Source organism: Vicia villosa, linkage group LG1, assembly GCF_029867415.1.
Source record: "Vicia villosa cultivar HV-30 ecotype Madison, WI linkage group LG1, Vvil1.0, whole genome shotgun sequence".
Classification (NCBI taxonomy): Eukaryota; Viridiplantae; Streptophyta; class Magnoliopsida; order Fabales; family Fabaceae; genus Vicia; species Vicia villosa.
In genome coordinates, this window is record NC_081180.1 from 156,696,590 (window position 1) to 156,721,855 (window position 25,266).

The following is a 25,266-nucleotide window of genomic DNA, read 5'->3' on the forward strand; positions in this document are numbered from 1 at the left end:
GGAAACATAAAGTTATTGATCAAAATATTGATTATTAACGGAACATGAAGTTACTAATCAAAATATTTTTTTATGAATTATTCATTCAATTATAACCATATATTTTTCTATTAAAAAATATACATCTGAAATAAATGCGCGTCACGTATCAGAACCCGTGCGAACGCACGGGTTTGTTACTAGTTAAAGCTGAAAACAGAACGGAGTTTCTCCCTCCTTTCAATTTCAAAGGCAAAAAGTTTCCACGTGCCGATCAGGTGCAGTGCAACTCACTACCACCAAATCTCAAGCTGTTCATAGATAATTAAAGAAGTAATTCCCGTAATTCATGTCGGTGAGAAGGGGTACTAAGGGAATTCCACATTTTATTTTGCAATATACACGTTTCGTACATCGTCGTCATGCTAATCTGAACGCACTTTTTAATTAAATAAAAAACCAATTAAATTAATAATCTACTTTCACTTAAAAAATATTAATGTTAATAATAATAATAATAATAATAATAATAATAATAATAATATTTTTAATTAAACTATTAAGAACTCGAAATAAACTTAGACCAGAAGACGGAAATGGTGGCGAAAGAAAAAGAGAAAGAAACGGAGAGAAAACGCGAAGACAGAAAAACCACACCAAAAGCTTAAACTCTTGTTCAAAAATTTCGTTATTGAAGAAAGGGTTTAAGCTTATTTTCTTTCCAAATCCATTCAATTTCACCCGTATATACACAAACACACCAATATTTTTTCAGTCGGTTCATTCATATACATAGATATAGCCATTTATATCTCTATTTTCATCATTCGAATTTTCGAAGATCTTTCAATTTTTGAACTGTAGTTGCTTCCATTGGAGCTAGATCCCGAATCAACAGAACCAGATTATATTGATCCGATCAATCTATCACATAATGGTATTGGTTTCTTCTTCGTTTTGTTCTTGATTTTTTTGTAGTCAAATTCAAGTCCTATTTTGTGGAATTCCACTTTGTTCGAGATTTTACTCTTATTTGTTTTTCAATTTTTGATTTTATTGGATTATGGATTGTTATTGCGCGATCTTTCTACTGAGGATTGGTTTATGTGATGGATTTTGATTTACTGTTCCGATTTCAGTGCTTCAGTTTTTTATTTTTTATTTTATCAATGTGCACTTTGTTATTACTGAGCGACATTGTAGGATTGCGATTATGGCGGATTGTGTATCTGAGCTGATTGGAGAAACACATTTTTTATCATTATGATTATTATTATTATTATAATTTTTTTTTAATTTTTAAATTTTATATATTTATTTGTAGTTTAATTATTTATTTTTGGAATGAATTGAGGTATGCAATTTTTGTGCAGAAATTGGTTCAACGGTCAATACTTAATACAGTATTGTTAATGATATATGTGTTTGATCTATGTATAAATCTAGAGGGATGTTTCTTGAAATAGGAATCTTAGACTATGGACTGCTGAGCTGAATATAATTATAACTACTTATCTATTCACCACCTATTGATTTAGACAATTTTTCAATGATTCAAGTAATAATCTGTTTTTTTGGCTTTTGAAATTTGGATCAGAAATATAAGATGGAATGTTATGCAATTATTCTTGTCTTAAATAAGCTTAACAAGAAGGGTCAGGGCTGACACCTTGAAAATGCTGATGCTGACCTTAATAGTAGTAACATAATGTGTATGTGTGAATTTTATGGGCTTTTGGAGGAAAGATTTTGGACTTAATTATAAATGTATAACCGTGCTTGTTACTAAATGTGGACTTAATTGCGTAGCAATCTTCCCTTCATCAGAATATTCTATGTGATTTGTTTTTTTTTATTTTAAATTATTGAGTAATTAATTAGTCTTCTCATAGTTCCATTTATTCTTTCACATGTTTTTCTTTAGATTCGTCTTGTTCAAATTCAAATCAGTATAACAGAGTGTACATTCATATTGGCCTGCATACAAACACAAACACACACGAAAAATATCAAATGGGGATACTTTTGTTGTGAGAAAGTGAGAGGAGTGAATATTGGCCATCAAATCTAATCATGAGATGACGAAATAAAGTCATGTGTCTTTGCTTAAGTGGTCATTTAATCATTCAAAAAATTTTAATTCTAACCATCCATGTATGGTTGTATGGTCCATCTTTACTCCTATCACTTGATGCTCCCTCATATATATTCATTAGGCAGTCCTCCATTTATAGGTATATCAAGTCGGCCCTTAACCGTCAATTCCTGCCATTGAATTAGTCCTTAAAATGACATGAAATTGGTCCTAAAGAACATAATTCATACCGTTCAACTATCATTGAAGGGACAATTTAATGTGTTCAATAAATGGGTAGATAATGCGTGTCATGTAGTTTGTTTGGAACATATGGGGAGGAACAAAACTGAGTAATGCACATTTTGTCTTTACTTTATTTATAACTGTCGTTGCTTGCCTCATTCTCTTTGAAGCTCGACTATGCTGTGTATTGTAGTTTGTTTGGAACATATTATTTTTCTGCTTACCAGTATTGACTTAAGTACAAGATTTTGTCTTCTGATTCTTTTTTCTGCCACCCTTTCATCCCTTAGGTGAAAGTTTAATTTGAATTATTTATTTTACACAATTGAGATTGATAGTTGCAATTTTCAAATTATGCTATTTTATTATAGGAAATGTGAAGTGCCCAGTTGAGTTACAATATAAGACTAGAAATCCAACTGTGTCTTCAAACATGTTCTTTCTAACCTACATCTGTTAGTTTAAGTAGCATCAAGCTTTGTTTTCCTTATGCGTAGTATTGGGTTTTAAGACTTCTGAATAGAAAAACGGTATTGGGATAGTTTTAACCTCTTAATTGAGTCAGCTTAGCTCAACTAACTAAGAGTGGTTTGGGTCCAATTGACTAGTTTATGATTTATGAGTCATTTATTGATGCTTTCAACTACATGAAATTTGTGGGTTTTTATCGCGCACAACCTGAGCCAATCTTTTAGGTTATTTAAAGTTAAATTCTTTGCTACAGACATCAAGCAGATGTTGGTTGATTATGCATTCATTTTAATAGGGAGGAAATGGATCTTATTGGTTTATTGTAGCTCTGACACTCTGCATTGTAGGCCACTGCTGCCAGTCCTGTTGTTGGTTCCCAGGTTTGGGTGGAGGACTTTGATGTAGCTTGGATGGATGGCGAGGTCTTGGAGGTTAAAGGAGAAGAAATAAAAGTCCTTTGCACTTCTGGAAAGAAGGTGAGAATTTTTTGTATAGTATTATTTATTAAAATCCCTCCATTTCTCTAAGCAAGTCATTTTCATGTTCTTTGAAACTACCATTTCAGGTTAATGGTTTGCTAAGAGTGATTTAAACCTTAAACATGAACATTTTGATTAGTGAGAAAATTTTTAAGAGTAGAATAAAGAAAATAGGGTAGCTTAGTACTTGCAATATCCTGTAGTTAATTTGGAGTACTAGATATAAATTTTTGAAGTCAATTCATAACTGGGAGCTTTCTTATGTTTTAACTTTGTGAATCTGGGTCACCACTTTTTCGTCTTATAATTTGTAGGTTGCTGTTAAAGCTTCAAGTGTTTATCATAAAGATACAGAAGCCCCACCTTGTGGAGTGGATGATATGACAAAGCTTGCTTACCTGCATGAACCTGGTGTTCTAGATAATCTGAGATCAAGATATGATATCAATGAAATTTATGTGTGTATTCCATACACTAACTGTTTAAATATTGTCTCCCCTGTATTGTATCTTAATGTTTTTATACTTGGCATATGCTTATGGTGAATTTTGCTTCCAGACTTACACTGGGAATATATTGATTGCTGTGAACCCTTTCATAAGGCTTCCTCATTTATATGATAGCCATATGATGGCACAATATAAAGGAGCAGGCTTTGGTGAGCTAAGCCCACATCCTTTTGCTATTGCTGACTCGGCATATAGGTATATCTTCCGGGCAAATTAAATTAATCAGTCTACTAGTCTGACCATACACCTTGTAGAAAAAAGCTTCCATTATTTGTTGTTCTAGTTTGACTATATAAATTATTGTGGATGTAGACTTATGATCAATGAGGGAATCAGCCAGTCAATATTGGTTAGTGGTGAAAGTGGAGCTGGTAAAACTGAAAGCACAAAGTTACTTATGCGCTATCTTGCTTACATGGGAGGGAGAGCTATTGTTTCTGAAGGTAGAACTGTTGAGCAGAAAGTCCTGGAGGTAAATGAATTAATCTTTTATAGAATTGGTATTTCGGCAAGCTGTTTGAATACCATTATGTTGTTTTTCAACCCTTTCCTGCTTCTAAATTTGTGGAAACCTTATGTCATATCCACTTAATTGGCCTCATTTCCCCCCTTTTCTGATTATTTCCAGTCCAATCCTGTTCTAGAAGCCTTTGGAAATGCAAAGACTGTTAGAAACAATAATTCAAGGTAGGGGGTTTTTGTAAGCTTTTCCCCCCTTATATTGGTGCAGTGCAAATTTTACGTTTCCGTCTTATTTGTACTATTTTTTCATTGTCACTTATGACTTTTGCAGTCGTTTTGGTAAATTTGTGGAGATTCAATTTGACAAGAAGGGAAGAATTTCTGGAGCTGCTATCAGAACTTACCTGTTGGAAAGATCTCGTGTTTGCCAGTTGTCGGATCCAGAGAGGAATTATCACTGTTTCTATATGCTTTGTGCTGCACCTCCAGAGGTAATTGAATTTCTTTTGCGCTGAATTAAAATTAATGTGACAGAATGATTAGAAAGAATCAGTATGTAAACATAGAGCAATTTTACGTACACATTAATTGATTCCTGAATTGAATCATAAATATAAGTAACTGACAATCAGAGTGATATGTGGCATTGGACCCATATAGTGGTTGGTAGAAAACAAGAGATGGTAATTGAATTTCTTTTGCGCTGAATCAAAATTAATGTGACAGAAAGATTGGAACGAATCAATATGTAAATGTAGAGCAATTGTTTGTGCATACATAAATTGATTCCTGGATTGAATCATAAATATAAGTGACTGACAATCAGAGTGATATGTGGCAATGGACCCGCATAGTGATTTGGTAGAAAACAAAAGAAGGTTTCTTTTCCTTCTGTCATTTTTCTATACTATTTAAAACACCTGTTGTTTGTTGTAACATGTGTCCTTTTCGCTTATCCATAATACTGCTTGATGTTGTAACTTTTAATTTGAAGTTTATTCATAACTTCTTTAGATTCCGTGTTTTATTTTACATGAGTTGGATAGAAGCATAATTTTTGATAGAACATTATGGCGAAGTTTGATTCATGTAGCCGACCCTACTTAGTGGGAAAAGACATGCTTTTTGTTGATATTTTTGTTTTATTTATCTTTGGCAGGTTATTCAAAAGTATAAATTAGGAAATCCAAGAACATTTCATTATCTAAATCAAACAAATTGTTATGAGATAGAAGGGCTTGATGAGTCTAAAGAATATTTTGATACAAGAAGAGCAATGGATGTTGTTGGAATAAGTTCCGAGGAGCAGGTATTTTATAGGGAGCTTTTTTACGATCATAATGCAGTTCTTAAAGTATGATCTGTGTTTCAATTCATCTTTTTCCTGTCTTGCCTCCCAATCACCATTCAGGAAGCAATATTTCGAGTGGTTGCTGCCATTTTACATCTTGGCAACATTGAATTTTCAAAAGGAGAGGAAATGGACTCATCTATGCCCAAAGATGAAAAATCTCAGTTTCATCTCCAAACCGCGGCTGAGCTTTTCATGTAGGCAAACATTGCAAGCTTGCATTGATTATTTTCTCAGTAAGGTTTATATTTCATCTCTTCTTCATGTGAAATCCTTGGTTTATTATTTTTATCCAGGTGTGATGCAAAGGCACTCGAAGATTCTCTTTGCAAGCGTGTAATTGTAACCCGTGATGAAAATATTGTAAAATGCCTGGATCCAGAAGCTGCTTCACTGAGCCGAGATGCTTTAGCTAAGACTGTGTACACAAGGTTGTTTGACTGGTAAGTCTTCGAGCAGATTGCACAAAATTATAGTTTGAGCCTTTGATTGATTTACTGATTAATTGGTCAATTTGTTCCGAGTTCCATGTCTGTAAGTTTTATCATCTTTTGCAGGCTGGTAGATAAAATTAATAATTCAATTGGTCAAGATCCTGACTCAAAATCCTTAATAGGCGTGCTGGATATTTATGGTTTTGAGAGTTTCAAGACTAACAGGTGCGTTATTGCTTGACATTTTATTATGTAGTTAGTGTGTATTAGGTTTATATTGGGTATAAGTATAACTTACCATTACAAAACTAGTTTGTAAGGTGAGGCGTGCCACTCTTTATAAAATCATTTCAGGTCTTATCTCTATTTAATGTGGGACTTGAAATTTCCCCAATATTGTGGGATGATCTCTTCAAGTGAGTATCCAAGAAAGGGTTCTATTGAAAATCAAGTTTGTAATCCACTATACTCAACTCCATTAATTACCATTGTGGCTACCTAACAAGGAAAGGGGAATTCTTTTATGATTTCACTCCACTGTATTTAAAATCGTTCCAACTTGAATTTCTCCACTTTTATCCTCTTAAAAAAATCCCAAGATATTGTCAATTAAACTAAATTCTAAAGAAATCTATTTCCTTGCCATCAATTACTATTGATAGTCTAGGTCCCCAATAAATAGTGGTAGTGCTGTAGATTTTGTTTCGAATTTGATATCTAGTTGTTCTGTGTACATTGCAGTTTTGAGCAATTCTGTATTAATTTGACAAATGAAAAGCTCCAGCAACATTTTAATCAGGTTTGTTTGTGAGATAGGTTTTATTGTTGATAATTGTTGGCATCTCAAGTTTGTATACTCGAAACAGAGACAAAAGGATTTTTGAAGTCATGGGTTTTATATAATAAGAGGAGAGAAACAAGGACTTTTAATATAGTTAATAAAAACTTGATGATACCTTGATTGTAGCTTATACAAAATACTGAATGCTAATCCTTATATATTGGGATACAAGATTCCTGATCATAAATAAATAGGGAACTCAGGAAGAAACTAATCTTAGGAGGAGATAGGTTAAGATACTCTAGTGTAATATGAAGATATTATAATATATTTTATTCAATTCTAACAAGGATACTTATTTCTTCTTGTTGACTTGTGTTCTTGCGATGTTTGAATTATATTCTGCAGCATGTTTTTAAAATGGAGCAAGAAGAATACAAGAAAGAGGAGATTGATTGGAGTTACATTGAATTTGTTGACAATCAAGATATTTTGGATCTCATTGAAAAGGTTTTTCCTTCTATCACCGTAACTATTATGTTAATTGCCTGTCTCTTTTAGCATACTTTCGTGTAAGATGTTCATTTCTGTTGTATGCTTTAAATGTGGAGGGTGATGGTTGTAAAATTTGGCCATTATTCCGTCAAGACATTTTAAATGATTTTGCCATTATTCTTTAAAGGCTGATAACATAATTGCGTTTATGCAATGGCATACGTTAGTGGATTTATCAATTTTTTTGTTTTATATATTCATTTTTCAGAAACCTGGAGGCATTATTGCTCTTCTTGATGAAGCTTGGTACGTATACCCTGTACTGTTCCTTTGAATTAGTATTGGTATTGTGGATATTAATATCTCTGTATCTCTGTCTTACTCTGTTCATTTTATTCTTCTATAAATTTTAACTATTTTTGTTGATGCTTAGATAGTGTATGTGTACATTTTTTGCAGTATGTTTCCTAGATCAACAAATGAAACTTTTGCACAAAAGCTGTACCAGACGTTCAAAAACCATAAAAGGTTTAGCAAGCCCAAATTGTCCCGCAGTGACTTCACAATTTGCCATTATGCTGGTGATGTAAGTTGACAGTAGTTTTTAAATATTTTCAGATATATAATTATAATAAATAGGTTAGTTACTTGATTGAATATAACAGCAGAATGCAAAATATGATTTGTTTCTACTGATCAACTCATGCCTAACATTTGGAAATTTTAGGTCACTTATCAAACTGAGTTATTCCTGGACAAGAACAAAGATTATGTTGTTGCAGAACATCAGGCACTTTTGTATGCTTCCACATGTCCGTTTGTATCGGGTTTATTTCTCCCCTCACCCGAGGAATCGTCCAATAAATCAAAATTTTCTTCAATAGGTTCCCGGTTTAAGGTTGGTGATTTTTCCCTCTTTCTTTTTTACAAAATTATGATTTGGTTTTCATCCTTATGCGCTTTTGATATCCTTGTTCATTTGTCCTGCAGCAACAATTACAAGCTCTACTTGAAATTCTTAGTTCCACTGAGCCACACTACATTCGCTGTGTTAAACCCAATAATCTTCTCAAGCCAGCAATTTTTGAGCACAAAAATGTTTTGCAGCAACTGCGCTGTGGAGTAAGTTTGCTTGCACTTTTGTCATAGTTCTGGATCATATAGTTATAGTGATAATTGCAGTTTAAATTGTAGCTTGTGAGTTTGTGCTTATTACATAGTATGTCTGCTTGTAGGGTGTCATGGAGGCAATCAGGATAAGCTGCGCTGGCTTTCCCACCAGAAAAACATTTGATGAGTTCGTGGATCGATTCGGGCTTCTTGCACCTGAAGCTTTGGATCGTAGGTAAATAAGTTGTTAATCTTCCTTCCTTGTCAGGCTGTTAGCTTTATTATTTTAAAAATCTTGATTTATTTTGTGCTTTAAATTTAGTTCTGATGAGGTCACTTCTTGCAAGAGGATTTTGGACAAGGTTGGACTTAAAGGATATCAGGTAACAATTTCCATGTGGTCCACTGACTTTATTCTTTGAGAGATTTATTATTTTGTTTGACTTTTATCAGTGGAGTTTAGGATATGGTTTGTTTTTGAAATGGGTGCAACACTTTTCTATCAAACTAACTGAGTATCACTTGAATTAGAACATTGCTATGTTTTATTCAGAAATCTTCATGGACTTGTTGTAAATGATTAAACTCTCCAAGCTTTAGTTTCATGAATCACGACCATTGCAGGACCACAAATGTTGACAGCATAGTTTAGGTTTAGAAATGAGAACTATCTGATGTCTATATCTTTGTTAAGTGTGTTTATGAAAACTCTAAATGGCCATCAGGTAACTGCAGATATATTCTGTCTTGTAAATTATTTTAAGGGTTCTCTTTGTTGCTGCAGATTGGTAAAACCAAAGTGTTTCTTAGATCTGGTCAAATGGCCGAACTAGATACTCGTCGAAGTGAGATCTTAGGAAAGTCAGCAAACGTTATTCAGAGGAAAGTTCGTTCCTATTTGGCCCGCCGAAGTTTTGTCTTGATTCGCTTATCTGCTGTACAGATACAAGCTGCATGCAGAGGTATCTGCTACGTTTCTTGAAATATTATTCTATTAGTTCTATTTGGCCAAGCTTAAACATGAGAAGACTCACATGTTCTTTTATACGCTGTTTACAGGACAACTTGCTCGGAAAGTATACGAGGGATTGCGGCAGGAGGCTTCTAGTCTGATCATTCAGAGGTATTTCCGCATGCACATTGCTAGGAAGGAATACAAAGAATTTTACAGCTCGGCTATTTCTATTCAAACTGGTATGCGAGGGATGGCTGCTCGTTGTGAGCTGCGCTTTAGGAAGCAGACCACTGCAGCTATTGTCATTCAGGTAGAGAACATTTTAAAAATTCATCATCGTAGAACATTTTAAAGTATGTATTTTATAGTCGTTGCCAAATATCCATACATCCTACACAACCATTGTTTCTAAGCTTGGGTTTAATTTTATAATTTTTATTTATTTTAGTTTGTATATGTGACTATGTATTGCAGAGCCACTGCCGGAAATACTTGGCACAACACCATTATATGAACTTAAAGAAAGCGGCAATTGCCACCCAATGTGCATGGAGAGGAAAAGTCGCTCGGCGAGAACTACGAAATCTCAAGATGGTAACTACCTCCTCCCCTGACGAAAACTTTTTTAATCCAGCAATGAACTGTTTTAAACATTTTAAATATTTTACTAAGTATATAGATATTCCTGATAGGAGTCAAGATAGTAGTTATTAAAGCGAGTTCACTTTTGTACATTGATAGAAGGAAAAATGTACAAAGCTTAGATGCCTATTCTTTAACTTAAATATTGTTCTTTTCCTTGTCTTTCCATATATACTTCACTGTGACTAGACCTTTTTTTCCTTATCTTTTATGATCTAGGGTCTATAAGAAAGATTTGCACAAGATTGCATAACCCTGCAATATCAGCTGTGCACTGCTTGCTTACTTGAGTGTAGCATTGCTTATGAAAAAGTATATTTGGAGTACAACTATTTGTGGTTATTGAACCTTATATTAATAGAGTTAATTATTTATGCATTTTATTAGGATTAAAGGACTATGTGATTTTGTCGGTTGGAAAGGGCATTTGTTTTAGAGCTCTTGTTAACTTACAATTGCTATCTATCCACATATTTAATTTGTTATTCAGTGATTGAAACTTTTATTTATATCAGGCTGCAAGAGAAACTGGAGCTCTCCAAGCTGCCAAAAATAAACTTGAAAAGCAAGTGGAAGACCTTACTTTGAGGTTGACGTTGGAAAAACGCCGCAGGGTAGATATCTATTATTTTCAGTGTGAACTCCCTACTGTAGTTGTTCTATTGTACAAACTGGAAGTTTTCCTGATCTATGTTAAGCACATCAATCGATTTAAGTTATTTTATTGTAACAAGATTTGTTGGCTCTAGACAATACTTATCTGGAAACTTTAATTGGTTGAGTAAACTTGACTTGTACATATTAACCTTTTTTTTAGCCACAAACACTTTCAACTATCTTCCCTTGCAAAGCTTCTTAAATCTCTGAACAAATGTAGGTTGACATGGAAGAAGCAAAAAGACAAGAAAATGAAAAATTACAATCTGCTTTACACGAGATGCAACTTCAGTTTAAAGAAACGAAGTCATTGCTTCAAAAGGAGCGTGAGACTACAAAAAGAGAAGCAGAGAGAGTGTCTGTCATACAGGAGGTTCCTGTTGTTGACCATCCTTTGTTGGAGAAGCTAACTAGTGAAAATGAGAAACTCAAGGTGAGCTGATTATGAGTGTTGATCTCTGCTCTGCTCTAAAACAGAGTAGTTTTTATACTTTGAATTTTCGCACCATTAATCTTGCACTTCCTGGAGTCTATTGCAGACCTTGGTGAGTTCACTGGAAAAAAAAATTGACGAAACAGAGAAAAGGTATGAAGAGACCAATAAAATCAGTGAAGAAAGGTTGAAGCAAGCTTTGGATGCTGAATCAAAAATAATCCAATTGAAAACTTCTATGCAAAGGTTTTGATTTGTGATTAATGCTTCCTTGGTATCTCGTACATATAAATTTTTTATCATTTAAAATATTTCTTGACTTAAGTCTTTGAAGTAGTAACCATTTGTTGACCATTAAATTAAAAGAAGTGTACAATCATGACCTTTTTTACTTAAATAATATTGGTAGGCTTGAAGACATATTCTTAGATATGGAATCCGAAAACCAGGTTCTTCGGAAACAGTCTCTGCTTAACTCATCTGTGAAAACAATGTCAGAGCACCTTTCTACCCATGCATATGAGGTAAGTTCTGCTTGCTTTAGTATAAATTTCCGTATTCTCGGTATGCAAAGCTGAATCTTTTGGGCTATTGATTTTTATCTGCAGAAGTTGGAAAATGGTCACCATGTGGTAGAAGATCAGAAAGCTGCTGTAAGTACATTACTTTCTTCTCTTATCTACATTCTTTATGTATAACATGCCAGTTTTTTATTGAGTGGGTTCTAAAATGTGTTGTCTTTGCAGGAAACACCAGTAGTCACACCTGTGAAACAATTCGGTACAGAATCTGATAGCAGATTAAGGAGATCCTACATTGAACGTCAACATGTGCGTGCTAAAAATTAGACATTTACTATGTCAGTTCTATATGCTAATATGCTATTATGTTAACCTTCTTAACTCTCATTTCAAATATAGGAAAATGTTGATTCCCTTGTAAATTGTGTTATGAAAAATATTGGATTCCAACATGGAAAGCCTGTTGCCGCTTTCACCATTTACAAATGTCTTCTCCACTGGAAATCATTTGAAGCTGAAAGAACAAGTGTATTTGATCGCCTTATCCAGATGATTGGTTCTGCAATTGAGGTAACTTTTTTATTTAGAGATATAAAATTATAATATTTTGAACTTTCACCTAATAACTTGAACTTCTAGGGAAATTAATCCTTGAAATTGTATTAGAACCTGTATAACTAAATGGTTAAGTGATCAGTTGTTTTTGTCCATGTCATCATTGAACCAATTATGGAAATTCCTATTTAGTAGATTCTAAAATAACGAATATGTAGTCTTGTGGAATCTAGTGTTCATTATCTGTTTATAATTGTTGTATTAAGTTAGGTTGTGTGTCTGTTTGTGTTAAGCTCTATCTATTGTGTTGATTTGTTTACTAATTCAAATTACATGTTAAAATTTAATGAATGCAAGTGTAAATGTTGCGTTTGGTAATTTTATGGTTCGACTGTTAAGTTACCCTCCAGCAGTTTTTTCCAAGAGTTTATGAATTATAACATTTGTTGTAAGCTATTGTCATTTGTGGGTTCTTAAATGATATGATTCTAATTTTCAGTTATTCTATAATTATGGTATTTTTTGTTGTATTGTAAAATTAAGTAATGGATCCCTTATCTCATATAACCTTTTTCTTCGTTGCTCACTTTCCAGTACCAAGATGACAATGACCTTATGGCCTATTGGCTGTCAAATACGTCTGCACTATTGTTTCTGCTCCAACAAAGTTTAAAGTCAGGTGGTTCAACTGATGCAACCCCAGTAAGAAAACCACCAAATCCAACATCCCTCTTTGGAAGAATGACTATGGTAATAATTTTACAATGTTTGTAGTCTATTCTACTTTTCACGCTTAAAAGATTTCATATTTATTTGAGCCTGAATTGCAGGGTTTTCGATCATCTCCTTCTTCTGCCAACCTTCCTGCCCCCTTGGAGGTTGTACGCAAAGTAGAGGCAAAGTATCCTGCTTTGCTTTTCAAGCAACAGCTCACTGCCTATGTGGAGAAAATATATGGTATCTTGCGGGACAACTTGAAGAAAGAGTTGACATCATTTACTTCATTATGTATCCAGGTAATTCTGAATACAATTGTTTAACTGAGTTTGAATGGGATGAGTATAGTTGAATGTAGGGGTGGCAAACAAGCATGCCCACCCCATAAAAAACTGGGCGGAGCGGCCATAGTTGAGGGTTTGGGTCTATAATTTTGGCCCACTCTGCAAAAAAAAAAAAAAAAGAGAGCGGGGCAGACCCGTGTGCATTGGGCACCTCTAAAGCCTAAAAATTGCAAAAAATTATGTTAATTCCCGCGCTTGCAAATGAAAAGGGCGGGGCGGAAAAATTAAGAGTTTGTTACACGGTTTATGTGATCCAAGAGATTATCATAGTTGTAAAACTAAGAGGTTAAGTTACTTTTCTTGAAACGTTATCTTTTGTTCTCATAAGAGTAATAAACTTCATAGTTGAGGGTTTGGGTCTATAATTTTGGCCCACTCTGCAAAAAAAAAATGAGGGCGGGGCAGACCCGTGTGCATTGGGCACCTCTAAAGCCTGAAAATTGCAAAAAATTATGTTAATTCCCGCGCTTGCAAATGAAAAGGGCGGGGCGGAAAAATTAAGAGTTTGTTACACGGTTTATGTGATCCAAGAGATTATCATAGTTGTTGTAAAACTAAGAGGTTAAGTTACTTTTCTTGAAACGTTATCTTTTGTTCTCATAAGAGTAATAAACTTCATAGTTGAGGGTTTGGGTCTATAATTTTGGCCCACTCTGCAAAAAAAAAAAAAAATGAGGGCGGGGCAGACCCGTGTGCATTGGGCACCTCTAAAGCCTAAAAATTGCAAAAAATTATGTTAATTCCCGCGCTTGCAAATGAAAAGGGCGGGGCGGAAAAATTAAGAGTTTGTTACACGGTTTATGTGATCCAAGAGATTATCATAGTTGTTGTAAAACTAAGAGGTTAAGTTACTTTTCTTGAAACGTTATCTTTTGTTCTCATAAGAGTAATAAACTTCATCAGAGTCAAAAACAAAATAACCGGTTTGAATACTGGATTTTCCCTTAAAATTCATGGTCCACTTCTGAAAATCTTAACTTTTTGAAGAAAAAGGAGAGAAAGTCCACATGGATCAATACTAAAAACTTTATTCACTTGAAGAAGGACCATCAATATTTTTCCAAGAACTTAAAATGAATGTTCAAACCAGTTTTCAACGTGGGATTCTCCTCATGTGCAACGAATCTTGAATCGATCTCTGATATCCCATTTTAGAATTTGGGTTGGGCAAAACTCATCCCTACAAAAATGACTTGTAAGGTGAGGAATGTTACTCTATATAATCTATTTCTAAGCCCTATCTGTAACCAATGTATGACTTAGGAATCTTCCAATACACCCCCTCACGTCTAATGCGTGGATATAAATGGTGGATAGCTCGATAGCGGAAACGTGATAGTAGGTGGCTCAATGAGGATAGACTCTGATACCATCTTAGAATTGTAGTTTGGCCTAATTCAATTATACAAAGCCGTATGCTTTTTAATGCGAGGCTCTTTAACACACCCAACACTATTGGGCTTGCTGCGTGGATATAAATGACGAGTGATCCAATAGCGGAAACTTGATAGCAGGTGGCCCAACGAAGAAAGACTCTGATATCATTGTAGAATTGTGGTTGGGTTTAAACCAACCCTACAAAATCTTAGCCTTTTCATTGTGGGACTTGCGTGTACTTGGTGCATGCATATAAATGGTGGATGGGCCGATAGTGGAAACTTAATAGTAAGTGGCCCAATGAATTTTGGATAGACTCTGATACCATTTTAGATTTATGGTTGAACTTAACTCAATCCTACAAAACCGACTTATAAGGTGAGAATTATCCTACTTATAAACATATGTTCTGGTGATATATTGTGTGATGCAGGACTCTAAACATCTTATTATATTCCGCATCATTCTCATATCTTGTCTATTTATGCTCTCTTCCTTTTAGAGATACTTTCTTGTTTCTAGAAATTTCTAAAAGAATTCTGGTCCTTTGCCGTGTTTCTAGTCACATAGGTTTTTAATAGGTTGTCTGGGATCCTGTATTTTTTTCTGGATGGTCGTGAGATTCTAGAGTTGGTAAAAGCTTAAACCCTGTAGTTGGTTAAGTGCAATGGGAACAGGTTTCAGATGTTGGGTTTCTTTGTGGTACACTAATACCATATGATGCCTGGGGTTTTCTGAATTGAATAGCAATTAGTGGTAGAATTATCTTGTATGCAGAGTTGTTAGGTCCCTAGTCCATATGTGTGTTGGGTAGGTGTGTTCTTCCAGTTTTTCATTGTTTCCGGCTGGGTTACATTTTCTTCTTGTAATTGTCTTCTATGTTTTGGGACATCTTGTTCTAAAATTTGGTGTTTTGAATTAAGTTTTTATCCTATATTTTTTTTAATACTATTATTCATGCAATTCGTATTGTTGTGTATAGGCCCCAAGAACATCGAAGGGAGTCTTAAGATCTGGTCGATCATTTAGTAAAGATTCTCCCATGGGTCATTGGCAGAGTATTATTGAATCCCTCAACACCTTTCTCTGTACTATGAAAGAGAACTTTGTAAGAAACTATGTCATGGCTTATTAACATTCTGAATAATGTGTAATTACTTTTTTTTGCCCGTTTATGCTATTTATAAAAATTACTTATACCTGACATATTGTTTTCGGTTTCAGGTGCCTCCTGTCCTAATCCAAAAGATCTTCTCTCAAACATTTTCATATATTAATGTTCAATTCTTCAATAGGTAAGTAGTTTTCTACATGCATGCTTTGACATAATTTTTTTTGGTTGTCATGGTGTTTTTATCCTAACGTCTAACATTATATTTTTAATAAATGATCGCTAGTCTTCTTCTGCGGCGTGATTGTTGCACATTCAGCAATGGAGAATATGTGAAAGCTGGTTTAGCAGAATTGGAGCTGTGGTGCTGCCAAGCAAAGGAGGAGGTATTCATTTTTTGTTGACTGTATTGTGTTAGACAGGTTTTGAGTTATTGCATATATCACTTAGGCTGATAAGGTCATCACTTACGGCTACTCTGTTTGGCTTTTGAGTGGGTGGATGTGTTTTCGGAAAGTCTAACCAAATTGCCTTGGGTATGCACTTGCAGTATGCTGGAACATCTTGGGATGAGCTCAAGCACATAAGACAGGCGGTTGGATTCTTGGTAAGTGTTTCCTGTTTCATAGTATGGCACCATTTTTCTTACTGATGTTTCAAAATATTGATAATTAATGTGGCTTACTATGCATTATGTTATGCTTCCACTTATTGTAATTAATTAAAATCTGAAAATTTCACAATTAGGTTTTATCATAGGAGAAATCCTGTCTAAATATCCATGTGGCTTTGCGCTGTACTTCACTTAAGTTTTTTTAACCGTTAGAATGAATCTCTTAATGGTTTTAGGAAAAAGATCATGCTCAAACAATTTTCCGTAAGATCTGTTTGATCATATTTTGGCTATCAGTGATTAAGCTTTCATTTAGAATTTGGGTTGAGCTTAACTCAATTTTATAAATCTGCCTTGTGAGGTTGGGTTTGGGTACAACTTATGAAGATTTATTCTGTTTTCAAAATAACTTTTTATATGATGTGATCAAATTCAATGTCTTAATTACATCTTAATTACCGTCATTTTTAACAGGTTATTCATCAGAAATATAGGATTTCCTATGATGAAATCATCAACGATTTATGCCCTGTAAGTATATTCATCTGATGATTTGTGTGATGAGCTCTTGAAATGTGTTTGATTTGATTTGATAATTTTTTATTTTTTTTACCTGTTGCTAAGGAAACATGATGGTTTAGTGTCTTTCTTTAAGTAACAATCAAGGTGTTTGTCTAGATTGTTTATCACATTAAACCTGGGATTGCATGAGGCTACTGTTAAGACTGAAATTCAAATTTATTTCTGCATTTAGTCCTCAAGATGAATTGAAAGTAGATCAAGGAAACCAATATTTGCATTATAACAAATGCATAATTTCTTGCTCTTTGCACTCATGCTCTGCATTTACAAATCTATATCTTTCTTTCACACGACTCTTATTCCCAAAACTTTTCTGCATCAGATCATGAGTGTCCAGCAGTTGTACAGAATATGTACACTTTATTGGGATGCTAACTACAACACTCGAAGCGTATCTTCAGATGTAAGTTCTTATTTTCCATTATAATCTCCAATACAGTGTTTTAAAAACCGGACCGGTCATCGAACCGGTGAGGGTACTGGGTCACTGGTTTATCGGTCGGACCACTGGGTCACTGGTCGAACCGCACGATCAAACCGGATTAAACCGGATAATTCGGTTGAATAGACCTGTCATTATATAGGTATAAAACCGGTCGAACCGGATGATTCAGTCTCTAAAAAAATATAACTAGCTTTTAAATTTTTTAAAAATATCATATCATAAATTCACAATTTCATAACTTAAATTCAAATTTTAAACAAAGGTATCACACATAACAAAATAGTAAAAAATTACAAAGTCTAATTGCAAACAAAGTCTAATTACAACATAATCTAAACAAAGTCTAATTACAACATAATCTAATTGAATAGTTTATAACAAAATAACTCCAATATGTACCAAATTTAATTCAAAATAGGATCATCCTAAAAAGAAAATCAAATAAAATTCAATATGTTTATGCTATTTAAGAAAATTTATTAGCAAAGATAACAAATAGACAATAAAGTTTTTAATTTGTCACTAACGAAAAAAAACTATGTGAGAAAGCTATTTAAGTAATACGCTACTAAATATATTAAAAAAAAGTTAAAAAAAAAGTTAAAAAGAAATGTTAAAAAAAAAGTTAAAAAAAAAAATTAAAAAAAAAGTTTAAAAAAAGTTTTAAAAAAAAATTAAAAAAAAGCAATTAAACCGCCGGTTTTCCCGGTTTTTCCGGTTTTTACCGATTTTCACCGGTTTGATGGCATACCCGATCTGACTATTGAACCAGACCGGTTACCTGGCCGGTTCCCGGTTCGACCGGTCCGACCGGCCGGTCCGGTCCGGTTTTTAAAACACTGCTCCAATATCAGCAGGCTTTTAACATACTGAAACCATTCAGGTCCTTGCAAGCATGAAAGTACTTATGGCTGAGGATTCAAACAATGCTCAGAGTGATTCTTTCTTGTTGGACGACACTTCCAGGTGAGAGTGCTGTTTGATTGTGATTTTTATTTAATTGATATTGTTTGAACAAAAGAAGATACTATTCAAATTGTTTACATGTTTCCTACCTGACTTTTACTTGTTACTACAGCATCCCATTCTCAGTCGATGACCTCTCTACATCACTGCAAGAGAGAGATTTTTCTGAGATGAAACCAGCAGATGAGCTTCTTGAGAATCCCGCCTTCCAATTTTTGAACGAGTAGGCGGCAAAGGAAGCTTAGCAGTATACATTTATCATAGTCTTTAAGGAAAGCAGCAGAATCAGTTGTTGGTCCTTGTATATACAATTCTGTTTTCATTCTTTTTTCTTTCTACATATTTTTGTTTTGGTTTCACCGTCATGATGCATCTTGTTTTTCATGTCCCTACCCTGCATCGTCATGGCCATGGTGTAAAGTTATTTTTTCATTCTTTTCTTGACATTCAATTGTAAAATTTCATTTGAAAGATGGGGGTAGTGATAATATAATGATTAAAAAGTGAAGCTAAGTTTGCGGTCTGAGCTCACTTTCCACTTTTTGTATTACTGTGTAAATTGATTAGAATGAACATTGATACATAATCAATAGCTTGTTCAATTCTGGAGTCTGAACTCAAGCTTTCTTTTGCTTCTGTTTTCTTTTGGTACTGAGCTATTATATGCATCATCGGCAAATAGTTTCATGTAAGATAATGGAATGTTTCGTTTTTTTTTTCATTCATGTGAATAGAATATATATACATTATTTTGTTTACTGTCTAGTTATGATACAACATAATTTTATTTTGTCTACTTTCTAATTATGATACAACATAAGTACAGGGACAAAATAATTATGACTAATAACAATAATATTTTATTTTATCACCTCAATTCTACTTGAACACTAGAACGAGAGAGGGTATGCTACCTTTTAGAAGACCAAGAGATAAGATTGTCAACGAAAAAACACAGTACCCAGATGTGAAGTGTCTGGTGTCAGGACATTCACTCTAATCCGCTTCTGTGTAGGAGATAAACTTTGTAATGAGGGATGGTGATAAATGCAATTCAAAGTGTATGGTATCTTGAACATAATGCAGAATGTGTTTGAGAGTAAACATGTGTTTTGTGCTTGGTGACAAATTTGTTGAACCACTTAAGATGTCTGATATAGTGAACATGAGGTAATGTAAAGTCCCTTCAAGACTTCGATATAGGGAGGAATCCTCATAAGGTGTTCCAGCCTTCCAGGGGAGGTGTTGATTTTTTGCTTGGTATCAAAAGGGTGGCTGACGGTTTGCAGGATGCCATGCTAGCACGTTCGATGATCTTCTGATGCATAGATGCTTTGACTCAGAAAGATGCCACCAAGGTGATGAGAGACAACAATACCCATAAAGTAACGCAGGGGGCCCAAGTCTTTCATCGCAAACTCAGATGCTAAGAGTGACATAGTTGAGTTGCGAATGACATGAGTATAGGTAATAAGGATGATGTTGTCCACATAAAAAGAATGTATGCCTTGTTAGAATTTTTCTGATATATAAAGAGAGAGTCGTCTGGCGTGATATATCAGAAATCAATGGTGGCTACATAGTCAACAAAGCTTTGGTACTATGCTCTGGGCGCTTGCTTGAGACTATAAAGTGACTTTTTCAAACAACAAACATAATCTGGATGATGAGAGTCGCAAAAACCCAATGAATGATGCATGTAAACAGTCCCATGAAGATCACAACGTAAAAAAATATTATGGACATCCAGTTGATGAATGAGCTAGGATTTGGAGAGAGCAATGATGAGTAATGTTCTAATGGTAACATGTTTGACCACGGATTGAAAGTCTCCAAAAAAATCTCATCCCCTTTTACATATCCTTGTTTTAAATGGTGACCTGTCACTTGACCTGTCACTAAACTACCTATAACCATTTAAGAGATTATAGGTAGTTAGAATCACTTGGTACCATTATTTTCATGTACAAGATGGTGTGTGTAACGACCGTTTTATTTTAATTATTTATGTTATTGTGTGCTATGTGAATTAATAGGTAATTATGTGCTAATTATGTGATTAATTGGTTTTGTGTTATTTTATTGGGAATTATTAGTAAATATCATGAGTTAATAAGTCTATTAGTTATTGGGCCTAAGATAGAATTAGTAATTGAGAGGTGCTAGTTAGAGCCCATTAGCAATATGAGAAGTTAGTAAGAGTTTAACAAAACAAGGGAGTTTAGAGAATAGAATTAGAATTCATTTGGGGAAAGAAGAGAAAGAGAGAAGAAAAGAGGAGAAAGCTAGGTCAACCCCAAGATTGAAGATTAGAGTTGTCTTCAATACAAACCCAAGGTAAGGGTTGGATTCTTTCATGATAAGGGATTGTATGATGATGCTTATGGGGGGTTTTGATTGTATGAGCAGTAGCCTTGGTTGTATGTTGTAGAATCTTAGGGTTTATGTTGGATTTTCATGAAATTGTGCTTGAAATCATGTTTTAATGAAGACTGTTAATGAATCATGTTAGATATTGATTGTATGTGCCTTAAATTGTTGATTTAGAATGGTTTTGGTTAGTGGAATAGTGATTTGGCAGGTCTGTTATTGCAATTGTTTTTCTGCAAAATCGCACGTCTGCTAAGCGAAACCAGGGAACAAAAATTGAAAATTCGCGAGCTCGCTAAGCGGAGACGTGAAAATTGAAAGATTCTGGATTTAGTTCTGAGAAGCGCGCTTGAAGCCGCTAAGCGAACCTTGCTGTTGAAAACTTTTTGAAACTTCTATTTGATGTATCTTTTGATCTGTAACTCCTTTTTAAGTGCCGTTTGAACCTCCGTGAAGCTTTAATCAATGTCTACCTAATGAAAATGATTTAAAAACTTTGGAAACCTTTTTGAAAGTTTTTCTTGAAATGTATCGTTTGATATGGTGTTTGATTTTGTGAAGTGATAGATTGTTGTATAGTGATATGACATAGCGACGCGATTGCGAAGTGATGCATTACTATGAATAGTGATGATTGTGTTCTTGTCTTTGAATTTAAATATTGAATTGATGATGTTTAGTTGTTGAGACGTGTTGTGAATGTTGTGTTTGTGTGTGGATGTTGCATCATTGAGTCACATCCCTTGCATAAAGAGACGATGGCCTGTAAATGGAAAAAAGCGACGATGGCCTTATAATGAAAAAGTGACGACGTGCCCAAGTGGCTACTTTTAAGACGATGGGAGTTTTACTGCAAATGGTACCACATGCATTTGCATTAGTTGACTCGCATACGAATTTCATATGAATTGCATTTGAATTGTTGAGATAATGAGATGTTTGTTGTGACGTGTTGTTAACATACTTGTGAATTAGATTATGTTGTCGTAATTGGTTAATAACATTGTTGCCGTGTAAAAGTTGTTTTGTGATGAGAAGTGGCGAACGATGTATGATCTTTTCCTTGCTATGAAAATTATCACACGTTCCTTTATACTGTTTGATATTTCACCCCTTCTATTTGAATTTTACCCTTTGTTGGTAACGTGCAGGTAACAACGTGGATTAGCCGTTTACCTTGTAGCTCGAGTCGGTGTCTATTGGTCTGATACGTAGCACTTGGGGGATTTGACGTTTGATTGTTTTATGTCGTTATAATTGATTGGATTTTGTTATCGTTTATGGAGACATGTTGTTTAGTTGTTGGTATGTTTCTACAAATGTTATAACTTGAAGTTTATAATTTTTGTGAATTCCGCTGCGATGTTTAAAATTTGTTTTGATTTTGAATGACTAATGGATTATGACTCCTCCGTTGATTGTGTTACGTATCGTTATTAATGAGCTTGCATGAGATTTTGTTGAGTTGAATATGTGATGCCTCAAGTTTGTTGTTGACTTTGAGATTTTGCACTCTGATTTTTTGTTAAATTGCGGGGTAGATTTGGGGTATTACAGTGTGTGAGTATTTTCTCCCATTTAATTTTTTTAATTTGTTTTCTTTTTAATTTATTTTCTTAAAATGATTTTAATTAAAAATGATTTTAAATAAATTGGCCTTTGAAATGATGTCAATTATATATAAATTAAAGATGAACATTCTCTTTGGAATCTTGCCAGGTACCTACCACGCATAAGATTCTCATTTATTGAAAACATCAAATTGGCCCTTCACCTTGGTGTTTGGGTTTGGGTGTATACTTGTTTTAGAATCCTTTTGTTTTTTTTATGTTTATCTCGAGAATTTCTCATTGCACCCATATACATACTCATAGACCCGCGGTAAAATTTCCAAAATACCCATATATTTAGGATGTGCATATCTGAAGACACCTATTTTAATTATAAGGGGTGTTTTCAGAGATGCCTATTCGAAGAAACTTTTATTTTTAAAAAATGGTGTCTTCGGATATGCATCTCCGAAATATTTTGGGATTTATCAACAAACGCAAATAGCCACCCCTTCAGTTTTCAGAATACTCAAAATTCAACTTCAAACTCATTTTCAAGTGTAGAAAAGGACGCATTTCATAGCCCACAACTTCAACTCAACTTCCATTCAAGTGTCAAAGCTCCATTATCTTTACATTAAAAGCTTCAATAAAGCGTAAGTTTCAACAATCTCCAACTATAGATTCAAAATATTGATTTTGTTGTTAGAAATTAGGATATTACTATAGGTTGAATGATGTTGTAGTTAAATGATACTATTTAGATGCAAAAAATGGGATTTTGGTTGAGTTAGGGAAAGAAATGGAACTCAACCAAAAATGGCTGTTCGCATGTAATTTCAGAAGTGCATTTCCAAAATCACCTCTGACCAGTTTCGGATATGCACTTCCGAAATTTGGTCCGAGTTTTTTTTTTTAAAGTTTCAATTTTGTTTTCTTCATACTCTTACGGAATTTTGTTTTCAGGAAAATGACATATAATCAGGTATCGACTGCACGACTTAGACAAGGGAGGCAGACACAAAAAACATTGATTCGGCGCGAGAGAGCCGCGCAGCAAGGAGTGACTACTGGGAATGGACCGTGTCCGAGTCCAAGTCCAAATGAATGAGCCGACTGAAGGATCATTATCTGCACTAAGGAGTCTGTTGTCTCAGGTGTCTTCCTCTCATGAGGTTAGTCATGAGGAGGAGGAGGTACCTGAGGTTTAGCCTGAGCACAACGATGATCAGGACGTAGAGGAGGGAGGCTTCCCGGGAAGGCCTTTTGACACATCCCTCTTGATTTACTACCATAACCATGTTGCTCGACGTATTTGGGACGCCAAGGTTGTTTTTTTTGCACTATCTAATTTAACTGTTTTAATTAAAAATATTTCAAATGAATTTATACGGTTTAACTAACATTGTTGTTTTTTGTTGTCATAGGAACGACCTGCCATAAAATCCGCGAACCATTCGCGAAAAATATTTGATCTCTTTAAACTGTAGGCTCAGTGGTTTAATGATGTTGTAGCTGGTTCCAGACTTGGCGGGTTATGCATGATCGAATGTAGTACCATAAGCCACGACATGCATGGGGCATTTGCTAAAAAAGAGGCACAAGCAGACCTCATCTTTCCACTTTCCTGTTGCATAGTTGACGATCACCCTCTATGATGTTTCCTTTCTGCTCCACCTTCTGATCAGAAGGAGGTTATTGGACCATTATTGGATATAGAAGGTTGAGGCCATATGGTGGATTACCTGGGTATGGACCCAAATATGGCGGATTAAGAGTGTAGAGCAACTAAAGGGGCGCATATCCATCTCTCCAGCCTGAAAGAGATTTATGAGAACCACTTGGTGGCGACATCGAAGTTTGTAACGCCCCAAATTTAATTAATTATTTAATTAAATTAATTAAGGATTTATTTATTGGAAAATGTCGAAGTTGGGATTTATCGATAATATTCTAAGGGGCGTAATTGGATTAATATGTCGATTGGAGCTGTTATGTGTAAAGTCGGATTAAATTAGTCAGTTTAGTCAGGAAATAATATTAGAAATAATATTATGGTATTGGACTCTTTATTTAATTAAGTTGGTTTGGTTGTGACGTAAGAATTAGCAAAAATAGAGGTGCTAATATTATGCCCAATAAGAAGTAATAATGTTATTTGGCTACAATTAATAAAAAGGGAAATTTGAAGTATCAGAAGGTTTTTTTGGAGAAGTGCTACCGGAACAGAGAAATACGTGAGAAGTATAGAGGCACAAGGGTTTTGGTGGTGGTATGAGAGCTTTTTCGTGAAGAGGAGAATAAATTGAGGAATTATGCGAAGTCGAAAGCTAAGAATTCAACTAGAACAATTTTAGAGCGATATCCATTCCAAGGTAAAGGTGGAGTTCTTGCTCTTTAAATGGGGATATGATGAACCATATGTGGGGTTTAGGGTATTAATATTATCTCTATGTTTTTGTATGATTTTTGGTGTTTGTGATGTTTATGTGTTGAATTTTTCTAGAAATCGTATGTGGAAACTGTTGCTATGTGATTGTGGATTATTTGAGTGATGAATTTTCTGTGTTGTGAATGATTCTGTAATACTGTATTGATGAATCTCTGGAAATTGGAAATTTGAGATTGGATTGGTGGAGAGGGACAGAGGAATTATAAGACTGGGAAAAGGAGAAATGAAGTGGGACGAGGTCCCACACAAGCTGGGACGGGAAGCCCATGTCTCAGGGACGGGCGGCCTTAGAGTATTAGGAAGTCCTATTTTGGGATGATTGCTTTAGTTTTGGGGACGGGAGTCCCAGTCTCAATTATACTACTTTTATTAATTAATTAAACTGTATTATGGTTAGTATAATTAGGTTTTACTTGTAATAAAATTGCAGACTCAAACGAAATAGCCACTGATTCAAATAACACTGTTGGAACAAAGTAGCAGAAGCTTGACTAAAATTTAGTAGCGGGTATATAGACTATAATAATGGAAACAGAGACAACATTAGGAGCAGGTTTGCAAATACCTGTATAACATGTTAGAACA

At 34.5% G+C, this 25,266-nt stretch overlaps 1 protein-coding gene across 1 annotated transcript; it reads left to right on the top strand.

The window, feature by feature from the left end:
* Positions 1-551: 551 nt before the first annotated feature.
* LOC131644511 (myosin-6-like) lies at positions 552-18,925 on the top strand. Its single transcript, XM_058915031.1, has 39 exons — positions 552-916; positions 3,118-3,246; positions 3,564-3,707; positions 3,808-3,953; positions 4,071-4,230; positions 4,387-4,445; positions 4,552-4,711; positions 5,380-5,529; positions 5,632-5,768; positions 5,868-6,014; positions 6,129-6,230; positions 6,747-6,804; positions 7,195-7,296; positions 7,550-7,587; positions 7,741-7,867; positions 8,009-8,179; positions 8,272-8,403; positions 8,517-8,626; positions 8,714-8,774; positions 9,176-9,353; positions 9,451-9,656; positions 9,821-9,940; positions 10,504-10,602; positions 10,866-11,078; positions 11,185-11,324; positions 11,488-11,602; positions 11,687-11,731; positions 11,825-11,908; positions 11,999-12,169; positions 12,749-12,904; positions 12,985-13,170; positions 15,575-15,700; positions 15,817-15,887; positions 15,990-16,089; positions 16,254-16,310; positions 16,791-16,847; positions 17,221-17,301; positions 18,227-18,309; positions 18,422-18,925. The coding sequence occupies exons 1-39, from the start codon at positions 914-916 to the stop codon at positions 18,534-18,536; spliced, it is 4,539 nt and encodes a 1,512-aa protein (XP_058771014.1). The 5' UTR covers positions 552-913; the 3' UTR covers positions 18,537-18,925.
* Positions 18,926-25,266: the final 6,341 nt, after the last annotated feature.